Source organism: Chaetura pelagica, unplaced genomic scaffold, assembly GCF_000747805.2.
Source record: "Chaetura pelagica isolate M959 unplaced genomic scaffold, ChaPel_1.0 scaffold416, whole genome shotgun sequence".
NCBI lineage: Eukaryota > Metazoa > Chordata > Aves > Apodiformes > Apodidae > Chaetura > Chaetura pelagica.
In genome coordinates this window covers 1,020,811-1,036,084 of record NW_009953579.1, presented here as the reverse complement: position 1 = coordinate 1,036,084, position 15,274 = coordinate 1,020,811, and the positions used below count along the sequence as shown (strand labels likewise).

The 15,274-nt window shown below is 41.6% G+C and overlaps 1 protein-coding gene across 1 annotated transcript in view; it reads left to right on the top strand.

The window, feature by feature from the left end:
- The first annotated feature begins 6,095 nt into the window (after nt 1–6,095).
- ELMSAN1 (ELM2 and Myb/SANT-like domain containing 1) overlaps nt 6,096–15,274 on the top strand; it is a 23,263-nt gene continuing 14,084 nt past the window's right edge. The window contains 2 exon segments of the mRNA XM_009999743.1: nt 6,096–7,638; nt 14,169–14,486. Of these exon segments, the coding sequence (XP_009998045.1) occupies nt 6,190–7,638; nt 14,169–14,486 (1,767 nt within the window). The 5' untranslated portion in view covers nt 6,096–6,189.

The window sequence follows — 15,274 nt, the reverse complement described above, 5'->3', positions numbered from 1 at the left end:
GTTTAGTACAGTGGTTTAATACAGCTTTATCAGTTCCCAGCCGCTGAAAATGGGAAAGTGAAAGTGGTAGCAAAGTCGTTTTAACCATGCTGTCCTCAGGGCAGGGGTGCCCTTGAAGTCAGTCTTTCTCCTCAACAGAAATGGGCCAATCAGGTGAAAATCTGGGTAGGCCATAAATCTCTCGGATGTGTACTGCTTATTTAGTAGGTGTGCCTTTGCTAGCCCCAGGCGGGCACCTTCAGGCAGCAGTGGAAGTTGTCAAGCTTCCTGGATGCTGTTTTCCCTTTTGTTGTCTGCCTGTCTGTGAAGCAGCTTTTCTTTGATCTGTTTTTACAGCCCTTATTGGGACAGAGTTCCTTTTTTGCTATGCAATGTTATGCAAACAAGTAACCCTTCTCCATTTCATAGGCTTTATTGATTCTAGGACTTTCATCTGATCAGTTTCTTCTTGGAGGTGTGAGGGGAGGTGATTGTTATCTACTTACATTCTTTTGTAGTGGGCTTCTTTGAAACTAGAGACTATTCAGTTGGTTGTTTTTACTTGTTCACTTCGGGCTTCATTTGCTGGTCTTGTGTGGTACAAGGTTCCTGGAAAATAGAGCTTTCCCTGTAGAGGCAGGCTTTCTAGGTGTCTGTGGAAAATGCCCTATCATTTGGGGTAAGGTGACAGGGACATAACCCCTCCATTTACATCTTTGGCTTTCTCAGTTAATGTGTTTCTTGGTTGCTTTGAGCTTTCTCCTGCCTTTCTTCAGAAGATAGATTGCTGTGCTTTGCTGTTTAGAACTGACACACATGGTCTATTTTTTGTTTCTCTTGTTCCCTCCTGGGCAATGTGTAGGAAAGCCATGCTGTTACCCTTCCTGTTCAAGGTGTCTGAAGGTGGTGAGTGGGAGGTTGTGAATAGTCTGCAGGAGTTTTGGTGTAGCTGACTGGAAGAAAATGTGACAATGTGAGTGTGCAGGAGAGGCTTTGGAGGGAGAGATTGAAGCTGTTTTTATATGCAGCAGGGTAAGCATAGGATATGGATAAGCTGTGCAATAAGCTTTGCAAATATTCTACCAAACACAAAAACTGTTCCATGTTTTTCTTGCTTTCTTGGCTCTTACTCAAGACTGTTGCAATAGGTGGTGGTGGTTTCATAGGGGTAGATTTCTGTTAGCTGGAACAAGTTTCTTATTTGTGATGCCATGTGAGTCTCCAGTCATTTAAAAAAAAATCTCAGAACAACAAACCAGCAAAACCAGAAACAAACCTACCTTACTGAACTACTTCTGTCCTGCAGTTGCAGTGGAGAAATTAAATTTTCTTTGTCCTTTCTGTGCATATGTAAGTAGGGCATACAATTTTTATATTTTGCATGTAGATATAAGCCCATGTTTTCTTTCAGGATTGGAGGGGAGCTGATAGCTAGTATCCTATATCCTATTATTCATTTTTGACCTGGTTTGTCATGTGATCTGAGATGTGAGTTGGTTCCTCTGTTTGTGTTCCTCATTGGTAGAATGTGTGTTATGATTTACTGGTTTCATAAATGTGGGATTTGACCATAATAACGAGCAAATTAAGAGAAAAAAAAGCTTGATTGCTCTGTCTCAGAAGGACATTAAATAGCTTGCTGCTTTTGACTTAAATGTAAAAATTATTCTTGGAATCTGTTCATCATCATTAAAAGTGGTTAAGCTTCTTACAGAGGAGGTCAGTAATTTGAGTTGCTGGCAGCAGGAGGATGTAGTGAGAAATTATTCTCATCACTCTGATTTGATAGATTTCCTGTAATGAACTGCATTGTTGCAGTTAAGGCTGAGTATGTGCATTAGCTGGAACCCAGGAACACTTAATATTTTTTTCACATTAAAATGTAAGTATTTAAAAGCTAAGATTAAAGCAGTGAAACAGAAGATGATCTGCAACCACTTGTTATTATTTTCTGCATCCTTAACTTTGCCAAGGTTTAAGGAGCAGTCAGAGTCTTTCCCAAGTAATTTCTGGAGCATTTGGTCATAGAGAATTGTGTGCAAATGATCTCAAAGGAGATTAGGAATGTGCAAAATTTAAACTTGCTTATGATGCCAAATATAGGTGGTGCAGCAAATTAACTCGTCCAAGATTTCACAGCCCTCAACAGGTGAACTGAAGAGCAGAGTTTAAGGTTACTACAGTGTGTGAAGTCATTAACTTGATGGGTGAAGTTGTACATACATAAGCATAATTAGTGAAGGCAGTATTTATAGAAGTGGGATAATGGTAAGTAGTTATTAAATATACAATCAGAAGTTTTAAAGGGAGATAAAGATATTTTATATTAAATGTTTCCAATGGAGTGGTTTTAATTTGTCCTCTAAATCAAATAAATAACCTTTTTTGCTTTAATTAAAAAAATAGATTAAGAAGGTTTTACAGCAAACTCTGGAGGCTAAGGCTAAACTGGGACAAGATGGTAGTGATGGATAGGGATGTCTAAACGTGACGTTTCTTAGAAATCTGTAAATATTTTCAGTATTAAAGGTGGCATACCATTCCTATTCATTTGAAGAAAGGTCAAGATATGTTCTTGCATGCTGGAAGTTTGTGGAAGTGAAAATAGCTGATGATGTTGCATGTCAAATCTTGAGAGTTATTAAAACAAAATATCCTGATCCTAGGTTCTGCTTTTGTCTGTGTAGTGTGAAATCAATGCAAAGTATTGCAATACTTAAGCATATTTGCAAGTAAGACACAGTATCTTCTGGGAATTATGGTATCAGGACTGGCTCTTCGCTTTATCCAAAGGTAAGAAATGGTCAGGGCCATACTGCTCAAAAGGACATTGAAGCCTGGAAGTGTGTTGCCATCTTATTGTGCTACTGCAAGCTGACTCTTGTGCTGAAATTAAAGCACAACAAAACAAACAAAAAACCCAAAACCAACAACTCAAAGCTGGTAATGAGCTAGGATGATGAGAATGTGAGCTCATCTCGGCCTCAGGGAGGGAAGCCTGCTTAGTCATAGAGCCAGCAGTGCTCAGCCAGTGAAGCTGCCAAGTGTGAGCTTTCCTGGAGCATAGTCATGCTGCAGCTTGAAGATCTATCACTTCAGTTTAAAATATGAATTATTTTTATTAGGATGAACAACAAGATATTTTTCTGAAGTTTTTCTATTGGGGAAATAAATTCTAAGAAGCTAATTTTGTGATGTTTTCTTTTATGACCTAATACTGGATGCACCAAATTATCTTATTTTGTTTTGTAGGTTTTTTTGATCCTTAGTTTGTTTGGTTTTATTTATTTTTGCATGCATTTGGGGGAGCTGTGATGTTCCATAGGCATGTTTTGTTCGATCTACCTTAAATCTCTTTCTTTCACATCACTACCCTGGCTTTTGTGCTGCTGTAACTTCAGTTGTTCTTCAATCCCTACAGTCTTCTCAAGTGACACGATAGCTTCCTTGAGAGGCATATAATATTTTTAGGGCTCTTTTTGTGGAACATACAAGGCCATATTCCTTTCCCTCCTTTAGGTTATATCTGAACTTAATTTTTTTTTGTAGACTTTGCATCTTAGTACTTTTGTTACATCTTTTTTTTAGATAGCTGCAGTTGTAAACTAGTCTGAGTTAGGCTTTGAAATGCTGGTGGCCTCTTACCTAGTAATGGAAAAAATAGAGTCAAAGTCCACACAAGTGTAGGTTTGGATTGCTGTGCTAATGCAAAGCTCTCTCACTAATTGCAAATCTCAGCCACCACTAGTAAGAACAGCATCGACTTTGGTGGTTTTTTTTGTTGGTTGGTTGTTTGGTGTTGTGGGCTTTTTTTAAGAGACTCTTGACGTTGTATGTCAGCTTTTGGGCAGTTATTGTTGCGTTCTTCCTCAAAGCATAGACAATCCACAGCAGAGCTTCTAAAGGTTGTCTGGTGGATTAAAATTTGATCTAGAATTAATATCTTCCAATATACAGGAAAATATGTATTCTTTTTATCAGAATCATGTGACTGATCAGTACAAAAACAGACAGAAGCCTCAGTGGAAGGAAAACTGTTATGGGGTTGTCTAGTTTGGAGAAAAAAATTATTTGTGATGATTTCAGAAAGCAAGATAGTGTCAGAAACCATTGTTAGTCACATTACCTCAGGTATTGTGGTTTAGCTGTTAGCTCTGTATGTGCTTCAAAAAGCAGGGAGAGGGAATAACATTATTCCTTCCAAGAGGCATATAGCAACCTTTCCACCTCTATGTTTTTGCTACCAGGGATCCAGTTTCCTGCTGTAGAATGTTTTTTCCTCTCCTAATGAAGTTTTGAAATAGGAAAAAGTTACTTTATGAAATCCTTGTTTGTGTACTAGTTGCAGTTTAGGGAGAATTTTCCATCTCACGTGTCCATAATTTCTCCCGGAGTTATTTTCGTCCCGTTGAGAGAGGGTTGGAAAATGAGCCCAGACGTCGTGCTTAAAGGAGGGAGGAACACCCTGGCTCCGTGATAGGAGGTGGCAGAGGTCCATGGTTTGTAGCCAGGGCAGAGGAGGAGGGGGCAAGTGGGGAGCAGCTATGTAACAGCCTGAGGAAGTGAGTCACTTCGCTGTGAAACATGGGCCATGATTCCAGTAGCACTCAAGCCAAGTTTGGCCTCCGCGGTGGAAGTTGCATAAGTTAATTTAAAACTCTTTGTATTTTCCTCCTCATCATGCTCCCAACCCCACCCCAGTATTAAAATCTGCAACTGTAGCCATATCCGTTCAGAGGAAGCTCTACAGGACTCCAGTGTGCTGTATGCTTTTGGTTTATTATTTTTCATTTTAGAGAGAGAGACGTGGATTGCAGGTTTGACTGAGGGGATGTGTGTGTTAGTCTTGACTACTCCACTCAAGAGAAACTTGATTTTGCATCAGAAGAGATGCAATCAAAATAGGTTTTGAGCAATCTATTAAAATCTTTCTGAACTTTATTGGCAGTGTGATTTTTGAGTGCAACAGAGTGCATATTGAAATAGATAGTAATAAAGACACTTAAAAACTTTTATTAGAAATAGTTTAAGAATTTAATTAAATGTAAAACTAAAGAGGTTTTAGGTGTCCTAATAGAAATACTAGCGTATGTGTTAACATATTTTACCTTAATACTATAAACTAGGCTTCTAAAGCTTTTTTAGGATAGCTTTTTTTCTGCAGAAGAGGAAGGTAGAATTGTCCTAGAGTGCATGCTCTGTAAAGGCTTTTCTCCTGTTCTGTTTGTAGCTTTACACTAACAGATAGTTGCTGGTGTCTAGGAGCAGCTGCAACAATCTGCCTGAACTACTTTTCCATGAGTGTGACCTAAGCAGGAGCAGTTCCTTTCAGCTCTTGAAGAAGGCATCTGAGAGGGCAACAGGTTGAGCAGGCTCTGTCTTCAGTGCTTGGATGCTTGGTGGGCAGTTTTAATTGGAAAGCAACTGTAATGATGGGGGTGGGGGGAGGGTGTGAATAATCGGCTGCTGCCTGATGCTTTCCTTCAAAAACACTGAATTGAGCACCTTGCTGCGTGTTTGGCTGGAGTCTGTGTGTATATGTGTTTTAAATGTCTGGGAAACGTGGCCTGTCACATTATCTGTCTTTGAGCAAATCAGGAGGGTTTTTTTTTGTTTTGTGTTTTTTTGAGACCAGATTAAAAACATATTATTCTGGCTCCAGGAAGACATAGAAGTAATTGGCCAGATGAGAGGGAGTTTAAGAGAAAAACCTTCAGGATGAGCTTGAATGATTAGTCAGAACTCTGTGCAATTGGGAGTTGCATCACACAAATACAGTATATTACCTGTTTTGTAAAACTAAGTTATTTTGGCTTGCATTCTGCTAGGAGGCCAGATCTATTATTTCTTACACATACTGTCCTGATCTTGGTTTCTGTAGGAAATGGGACAGACATGCACAGCGTTGCTTATTGTGTGAGGGTTTATAAGCCAGTTATGTCTGTTGATGATTCATTGCAATTGCTTCTCTATTTCAGGACCTGTAACTAAGTGGGCCCTATTGACCTCTGAACCACACCGAATAAGTGTAAAAAGAAGCAGAAGTACACAAAGAATAAGGAAGTTGATACACTTTCATCTGGACTTTTTTCCTGCCCTTAATTATTAGAACTGAATGGAAAAGAGAGACTTCTGTGCCTTTCCTCCCCCAGCCTCAGGGATGGGTGGATTGTAAATACAGACTGCGCAGTTGGGAGAACAGACTGAACCATGAATCTTCAGGCTCAGCAGAAGTCTTCAAGCAAGAGGACTGGGAAACGAATTACCTACTTTAATGAGCAGGAAGTAGCTGTGTCATCAAAAGAACCACAGCAGCAGCTTAAGGAAGGGCAGTACTTTGGTCATGGAGGGAATATACCGGTCTCCCAAACTATGGAGATTCCTCATGCAGGAGGATTAACAAGTGCTCCCAACAATGTTGCTTTGATGAACTCTGTTTACAGTCAAGACAGGGGAGAAACAATGATGATGTCCCAGGCAGTAACAGCTGTCAAATGGCAGAATTCACTAATGGGCAACCGGTTGCCAGAGAGGGGTGACAGCCACTGGCAGTCTCCGCCTTCAATGTGGAACCACGGTATGGTTTTTGGGGGCAACACAAAAGGACCTCACCCCAATGCTGGTGCCCCGGGCTTCTATGGGCACGCAGAAGCCCTTAAAAGAAATCAAGAGAAAGGAGTGTTCGTGTCACAGCTGGACTTATATGGAGATGCTGTCCAGATGATGTCCCAGAAGGCCCAGCTGGAGCAGCAAGCCCTGGTTAGACAGCAAGCTCAAATGAATTCTTTCCATCAGATGCAGAAACAGCAGCAGCAGAATCAAAGTCTGCCATTACAGCCTTTCCAACTTGCATTTGGTCACCAAGGCCAAAAGCAGGGTCTTCCTGAGTTGTTACATGTCTTTCAAGAAGCCCCAACTTCTTCCAGTCCAGCATTTACTGCTCAACAAAAACAGCAAGCTCTTCCCCAGCTACAACTGTTTGAAAACTTCTATCCTCAGCAGCAGCAGCAGGCTGCCACACAAGCCTTCAGTCTGCAACAAGCTACTTCCATAGCACAGCCTCATGTGGCAGCTGCAGCACCTCAGCATCACATGATGGCACACCAGTTTCAGCAAACAGAGAGGAACCAGGAACTTTTCAAGGCTCTAACAGAGCAGAACCAACAGACTGTGCTACCTCAAACCCAGATTCCCTTTCCAAGAAGATCACGGAGACTCTCCAAAGAAGGCGTCCTGCTGACATCTGCAGGAGAAGTGTTGGCTTCCAAGCAGGCAGAAGAACAACCTAGCAATTTATTTTTGCATCACTGGCAAACACATCAGCAAGAGGTCCCATTACAGCAGCCGCCTGAATCACTGGCCCACACCAAAAGCAACTACTCACACCCCAGGAGAATGGATCTGGGGCAGAAGGATGCCATGGTCAATAGTGAGCTGTGCCAGGTGGAAACAGACAGGCAAGCCACAGCCCAGAATGGCAGAGATGGAGAGAAACAGGCAGCAGCAGCTGAAGAAAACACTCAGAGAACTAATGATTTTCAAGGTGTCAGAGGTGGTGTAATCCAGAGTACACGACGGAGGCGGCGTGTTTCTCAAGAAGCCAATTTGCTAACTTTGGCCCAAAAAGCTGTTGAGCTGGCTTCTCTTCAGAATGTAAAGGTAAGGTATATATCCTAACCAATATAGCATATTTCAGGCTACAAAATAGGGCTGAAATCAAAGGACTTTATGCACATATGCAGGATAGGATGGTGTCTTGATGCAGGAAGTGTTGTAGTACAGTAAGGATAGCTCTGGAGTGGTGGTGTGTAAGTTCAGCTACTGTAATTCATAGATGCAGGAGAACAGAGATCTCTACTGCAGTGAAAGGGCATTTATTTAACTAACACTGAATGTGATTTTTAGTCCAGGGCTTCAAAATATGGACATTTTCAGCCTAGGCGTTAAGCCAATCAAGAATTTAGAGAGACAAATATAAGCAGTTCACTTGCTGTCTTTTTACCAATTTTAACATTTCATGAAGAATTTGGATTGGAAGGGACCTTAATGATCATCTATTTCCAACCCCCCTGCATGGACAGGGACACCTCCCACTAGACTAGGTTGTTCAGGGCCCCATCCAACCTGGCCTTGAACACTCCAGGGAGGGGGCAGCCACAGCTTCCCTGTGCAGCCTGGTCCAGTGTCTCACCACCTCCCGTGGTAAAGAATCTCTTCCTAACATCTAACCTAAATCTCCCCTCTGCCAGCTTAAAACCATTACCCCTTGTCCTATCACTACATGCTCTTTTAAATAGTCCCTCCCCAGCTTCCTGTAGGCCCTTTCAGGTACTGGAAGGCTGCTATAAGGTCTCCCTGAGCCTTCCAGCTCTCTCAGCCTGCCTTCATAGCAGAGGTGCTTCAGCCCTCTGATCATTGTGCTTCCCCTCTTGACTCGCACCAACAGCTCCATTGTATCCTTTTGTTAAGAGACTGCTGCTTACCTGCTAGTTTTTCAGCTTTAGCAGTTGAAATGTTTCTAAATTGTGCTATCAAAAAATTACATAATGCAGTTTACATGTTCAATATTTCCTAAATACCAGGCATAACAAAGGTCTGTCTGATGCTGTATCCTGTTTTCTGTGAATGACCTGCAGCAATTATTTAGAGATTTGTAACCAGAGGACAATGTCCACCTGTAGACCTTCTGCAGGGCTTGATGGGGAAGAAATTTATGTTGGCTGATTAGATAGCTCTCTACTTTTATTCTTTTGGTGTCCCATCAGTCTAAACTGTACAGTATATATTCCATTTGGCAAGATGACAGGGTTCAAAATCAACTAGCTAAGGAGAGGCAAGTGGTGGGATTTTTGAAGTTGGGAGGGTGGTGTTTGTTGTGGGGTTTCTTTAGGGTTTTTTGTGTGTTGTGTTTTTTTGGTTTTGTAGGTTTTCTTTCAGTTGTGTTTTGACTGATCTTTCATTGAGTGCCTCTCATGAGAAGTAACAATGCACTTTTCTGTGGAAGCTTTGTTGCCAGAGGCTGATGAAGTATGGGTATTAAAGCATGAACTACTTGTACCTACAGTTTTGCCACAAGTTGCTGCTCAGTCTGACAAAAACAGGAGGGGAATTTTACTCCCTCTCATGTTCTCATAATTTTTTTCCTAATTTGTCTGTGGCTGTTTTTTTTTCAGTCCCTTAGAGGGATGTGCTGTTTGAGTGAAAGAATGGAACTAATAGACAATGAGGCAAATATGCTTAGCCTGCTCCATCTCTTGCACAGCAGCCAGTGACTTTTGATTCTGTCTTCAGTCCTTTTTTACTTGTACTTTAGTTGAGAAGCAGTTTCACAGAATTGTCAGAGTTGGAAGGGGCCTCCTAGAGATCATCTTGTCCAACTCCTCTGCTAAAGCAGGAGAGCCTAGAGCACATTACACAGGACTGCATCCAGGAGGCTTTGGAATATCTCCAGAGAAGGGGACTCCACAACCTCCCTGGGCAGCCTGTTCCAGGGCTTTGTCACCCTCACCATAAAGAAGTTTCTCCTCATGTTTAAATGAAACTTCCTGTGTTCCAGCTTGTGCCCATGGCCCCTCATCCTGTTACTGGGAACTACTGAAAAGAGTCTCCATCCTCCTTGCATCCACCTGTTAGAAACTTACAGGCATTAATAAGGTCTCCCCCCAGCCTTCTCTTCTCCAGGCTAAAGAGTCCCAGCTCTCTCAGCCTTTCCTCATAAGGGAGATGGTCCAATCCCCCAGTCATCTTTGTTTCCCTCATCTGTGCTCTCTCTATTAGTTCCCTGTCTCTCTTGAACTGGGGATCCTAGAACTGAATGCAGTTCTTCAGCTGTGGCCTCACCATCGCATAGAGGGAGAATGACCTCCCTCGACCTACTGGCCACACTCTTCGTTATGCACCCCAGGTTTCCATTGGCCCTCTTGGCAGCGAGGGCACTTTGCTGGCTCGTGGATAATTTACTGTCTACCAGGACTGCCAGATCCTTCTCCTCAAAACATGTTTCCAGCAGATCCACTCCTAACCTATACTGGTGCATGGGGTTCTTCCTCCCCAGGTGCGGGACCCTAAACTTCCCCTTGTTGAACCTCATTAGGTTCTTCTCTGCCCAGCTGTCCAGCCTGTCCAGATCATGCTGGATGGCAGCACAGCTCTCTGGAGTGTCAGCCACCCCTCCCAGTTTGGTATCATCAGCAAACTTGCTGAGGATACACTCTGTCCACTCATGCACGTCATTGATGAATATGATGAACAAGTCTGGATCAAGTACTGAACCCTGGGGGACACTGCATTTGATAAAAAACTGGCAGTATTTAGGAGCATGAGCTATTGGCTCATACTCTGCCAGCTGTTGTGTGGTTAACAGGAAGGCCCACAATTCATGTCGCAGCCTGATCACCAATGCAGTGGCAAGAAAAAGCTACCAGAACAATCCAAGAAAGGCCCTGAGAGGTGTAGCAAGAAATTGGCCATTCTGGTTGCAGCTTGATTCATAATGTAAAGACCAAACAAAAGAAGTGTTTTGATAGATGCTCACTTGTTCTTTGCAGTTATGCAAGCAGCTGGTTTGCTTCTATGCTGGCATTAGCAGAACAGCTCCTTATGTTAAGATCTCTTCAAGCTTTCAGGATGAGGTTTTGAAAGATGTTTAAATTGTTACCTGAGGTCTGATGGATTTTAGATCTTTAAGGAGGTTGGGTATTATGGGAGGGAGAAAAATAAAATATGTTTACTGGAGGAGAATGGTTTGCTTCTCTTATTAGTGTCTTTCTGTTACAAGCAACCTAGAAGCCTTCTCTAGCACAGGTTATGTAAGAAGGCCATAGGGTCAAAATATCGATTAAAGAAGGTACCTACATTGGAATGTTCAAGCAACTACTTCAAATTATGAAGGTACCTTATTCAAAAACAATATTTTAGACAGCAGTAACTTGTCTACATCACAACTGATGTTTTGCACCACAGCTGCCCATCATACTGTGCCTGCCTCTTGCAAGTTTATTGCTGCCTGCAGCAAATTCTCAAGTCTTAGTTTTATGGTTTCACATACAACTGTTACATGCAAAAAGGCAGTACAATTTGTCGTCTTTAGTAGTGCAGAGAACTTTTCTCAGATCTGCATTGGTCATCTTAAGGGTGTTTGGATTTTTATTCTTTTATGGAAGGGAGACAGATTTTAGTTGCCTGGCCTCTTTCTTCTGGCACAGGGCACAGCACCAGCTGCTACATACAAAAAAACCCAAAAGTTTTATTTAATGAAATTTCAGTTCTGAACTCAGCCTCATGGACATGGTTCAACTTGATTGCAGAGAGAAGCTGCCTTTACTGTTAGCTAGATGATGCAGAGTGATGGCAGAAAGTGCTGTATGGGCAGGTGTTTCTAAAAGGCTGGTGTGGTTTCTTGTCTGATCATAGCAGAGGCCTTAGAACAGTTCTTCCAGCTGTCTTTCTGTTTACCTCTGAGCGTAATCAAACAGTTGAGAAACTATATTGAGAGAGATCTAAAATAAATAGCCTAATTCCAAAACTGGTTGTGTCCCCTCTTAGTAAAGCTTAGATATGTGTGGTCTTTCATGACTAGATAGCTCTGGTGTGGACCAGAGCATCTTTAAGGATGTCTCAACTATTTATGTTGGGCTTGCATTGGTGACTTCTCTTTGTCTCTACTGCTGTTCAGGTCTCCTCTTTTTTCTCAGAGGAGAATATATTGCTCCCCAATACTGAAAATAAGAGCATGGTTAACTGATGATACAGCCTAAGAAACGTGACCTTTTGTGTGACTAGCTGCCAGAATTTTGTTCTTGAAGTCAGGAAATTAATGTCTCTTGACCTACAGAGACCTGTGTAGCATGCAAGAAGTATCTGGGATGTGCAGGTTGGTCAGAATTGGTGCTTGTTCACATAGTCATATTGCCATTACTTGTTTGGTTGCCATTATTCTCTCAGGTACCCAGAAGGGATGCTGGGGTGCTCACACTGGTAACAGCTACATCAGGAGCAAAAAAAGTAATCTGATTGTTGCCAAGGAAAGTCTTGGTTTTAATCCAAAGAATGTAATGAATGCACTGCCCTGAACTGTGGTGCAAAACTATCTACTGTGTATCTCACTGCCAGAAGAAGCTGCCAGAGCTATCCCAGATGTTTAACTAGGTTTCATAAATAAGATGACGACAACTTAAGTTGCCCCGCGTATAGCAGCAGCATGAAATCATACATGAGCTGCTGTTTCTTCAGGTATGGGAAGGACCAGTGGAAGCAGGCATCTGTTTGTTGTAGATGACCTGTTTATGTTTTAAAAAAACAGCCTTGTTAGGTTCTGTTTCTTGAAGTAGTGGAGAGAGGCTACAGATATTTATAAACGCCCTTTACTATCTACAGGTAGTCATCCGTCCTGATACATCTGTCAGCATGATGAATGCCCTACAGATCAAAAATAGGTAGTCTTGTGGGAAAGTACAGGCGCAAATCACCAGCCTGGAGAGAAGGGATGTCCTCAGAGCTCATTCATTCCTCGTGCAGCACAAACTGGGGCAGCTGATGACAAATGTGACTTTGCAGTTGTGTGTTTCATCCTTGTGTGGTGGGGGCAGGTATCTCCAGTCGCTGTGAAGAAGCAGTCAGATTTCTAAACTGCAGTGTCACTTGCTGGATAAACCTTTATTTAAGGCTTTCTCTAAGACCTCTAAAAAGTCTTGGAAGCAAGCAGTCCTAAATATCTTGTTACGATTTATTGTATTTGCTCCAGCTTGGCACCTTTATTTTTTTTAAGGCTTAGTGTTTCGGAGTGGACCTGTTTGCTCTTAAAAGCAACAGAAGTGACTAGTACTGTCATTTGGAGAGTGGCCAGAGCACTAACTCCAGGCTCTGACTGATGTATTTTATGACAGTACAGTTGTGCTTCCCTCAATATAAATATAGAGTCAAAGTGGGACTTCAGTCTAGTGTCCTTCTAGCTATCATGGGTTGCCTCTTCGTAGGCCAGCTGGAACATGTTCTCTCACTCAGCATTGAAGCTGGCTTTCTTGGTCTGTCTCCACAGTGAAATGTCTAGGGGGGTGATGTCTGAATCCCTACAACAGAACTTGCTTATCGTAGTTTTTTATTTTATCCTTAAAGGCACACAATAGATTCTTTTTAAGGACTTTAGTGAATCTCTGCAGAAGTTTGGAAGTCCAGACTGGAGACCTCTTATACCTGAAAGATAATGTGTATTTCTAAATAGCTGTTGAGGTAGATTCCTCAGTAGATTCTGACTCTGAAGGGATGGGTTTGCATACCTAATCCTATCCAAAGGCTTTCCAAGCAGAGATCTAAGTTAAAGTTCTACAGCTTCTAGACTGCACTTCATCAGAGCTCAAAAAGACCTTTTGCATCCCTGAAAAGAGGTGTTTTTAAAAGTTGAACTCTAAACATTTGGTGTCTAAGTGAGCTGGCAACTGCTTTTGAATTCGGAGTGGAATGAACATGAGGATAGTCATGTGAAGGATCTAACAGTACCTGGAGCCATATGGTGTTACAGTATCTGTGTGTCCTTCATTCCCATCTCCTTGGAGCTCTATTTCTAGGGCTTCCATGAGTAAAAGAAAGCAGAGACATGGAAGCTGTAATACCAATGGCAAAAGTGCCAGCTTGCAGTTATGCCTTGTTGATTCTGCTGAGCAAAAGTCCTTCAGACTCATGCCTGGTTAGACAGCAAACCTCAATGGCTTCATTTACAATAAGGAAAGTTGTTTCTGTCTTGTAAATCAGAAAAAAATGCAGCAAAAAGCCACCTCTGTTTTTTGTATGAGAGATTTAGTTAAGATTATCATGGTTCACTCTTTCTGGGAATGCAAGTCCAGTATTTAAAATCAATAATCTGCAGTTTATGATCATTACTAAACTAAAGAACATTTGTTGGAAGTTATATGGCAGGGCACAAATTCATCCGGAAGACAAAATGTCAAACCAAAGGTAGTGAGAAGATGTATACAAATGTTCTAGCAGTTGAGAATTCAGGCAATCCTCAATTCAATGAAATCTCATAATGCTTTTGTGAAGTATCCTTTTTCCTCCAGTAACACTTTACCAAATCCATTCCAGTTTGCAAACTGCATTGTGAAATTTGATATACACTGAAAATGAGGTATCATCTGATTGTTATGCAAGTATTGCAGAACTTTTTTTTTAAAAAAAAATATTTCTTTTCTCAGGAACTGGATACTTCAGAAGAGAAGAGTGTGCTTATAATGGCTCCAGTACCTACAGCTGCAAAAGGTGTTGTGGAATTTGCCAGTTCTTCACCAGCTCCCAAAAGAGCCCGAGAGGACAACAGCCTCGTGCCTCTTATCATTCCCGTGTCTGTGCCGGTGAGAAAAATTGATTTGCAAAGTCTGGAAAAGGAGAAGTGTGAGGATGGAAAGCTCCAGAGAGGCCAGATGAATGATCGGCCTCCTGGTGAACGCAAACCTTCTGTGATAGTCACTCGGAGGCGATCAAACCGCAATACTAACATGGAAACCTCTGGGCAGGTATGGGTAGACCAAGAAACCACAGATAAGCCAAATCTGTTAGATTTAATTACATACTTTTAATCCATAAGCTTTTCTGTTAAAGTAGGTTGATGTCAAGGCTTGAACACAGAATGGATGTACTCTGGAGACTGGATTTTTTTCATCATAATATTGCCACATGTTTGGCTTTTCATGGCCTACAGCTAGTGCTAGTACAGCCAAGCAGTGCCCCACTACTGAACAGTGAATAAAGCCAGATGATCAGTGACATCAGAAAAAATGGTCTGTCCAAGTAAAGATTGCTTTCTCCATGTATAAATAGATGATAATAATAAATAGTGAGTAATGTACATATCTCTGTATGTGAATAAAATCCAAAGTTTTATTCCCGTGGAATTAAAATCTCTTTACTGAGATTCTGAAGGTCAGTACATGAGTGTTCCTCTTCACTATGGTGCTGTTGAGTGGGGTTTTTTTTGTTTTGTTTTGGGTTTTTTTTTGGCCCTTCTATTCAGAAGTACAAAACAGTGTTCAGATACCGAAGAAATAGCAGGCATCTAAGGAGGTTTCTCTGCATTCAAATACTTGACAGTCTAAGACAATATTATTATATTGTCTCCTGTTCTCTTACAGCTATTTGGTGTCACCCTGTATTTGTACCAGGGTTCTGATCTACTTTGTCCTCTTTTAAAGCTGCCATCAGGTCTTTATCTTTCCAACCAAAGGCTGGACCAGACATATCTGTAATTCTTCTAAAGCTTAGAGTTACTGTTGCTGCCTAATAATTCCTGTGTCCATTCCATTCC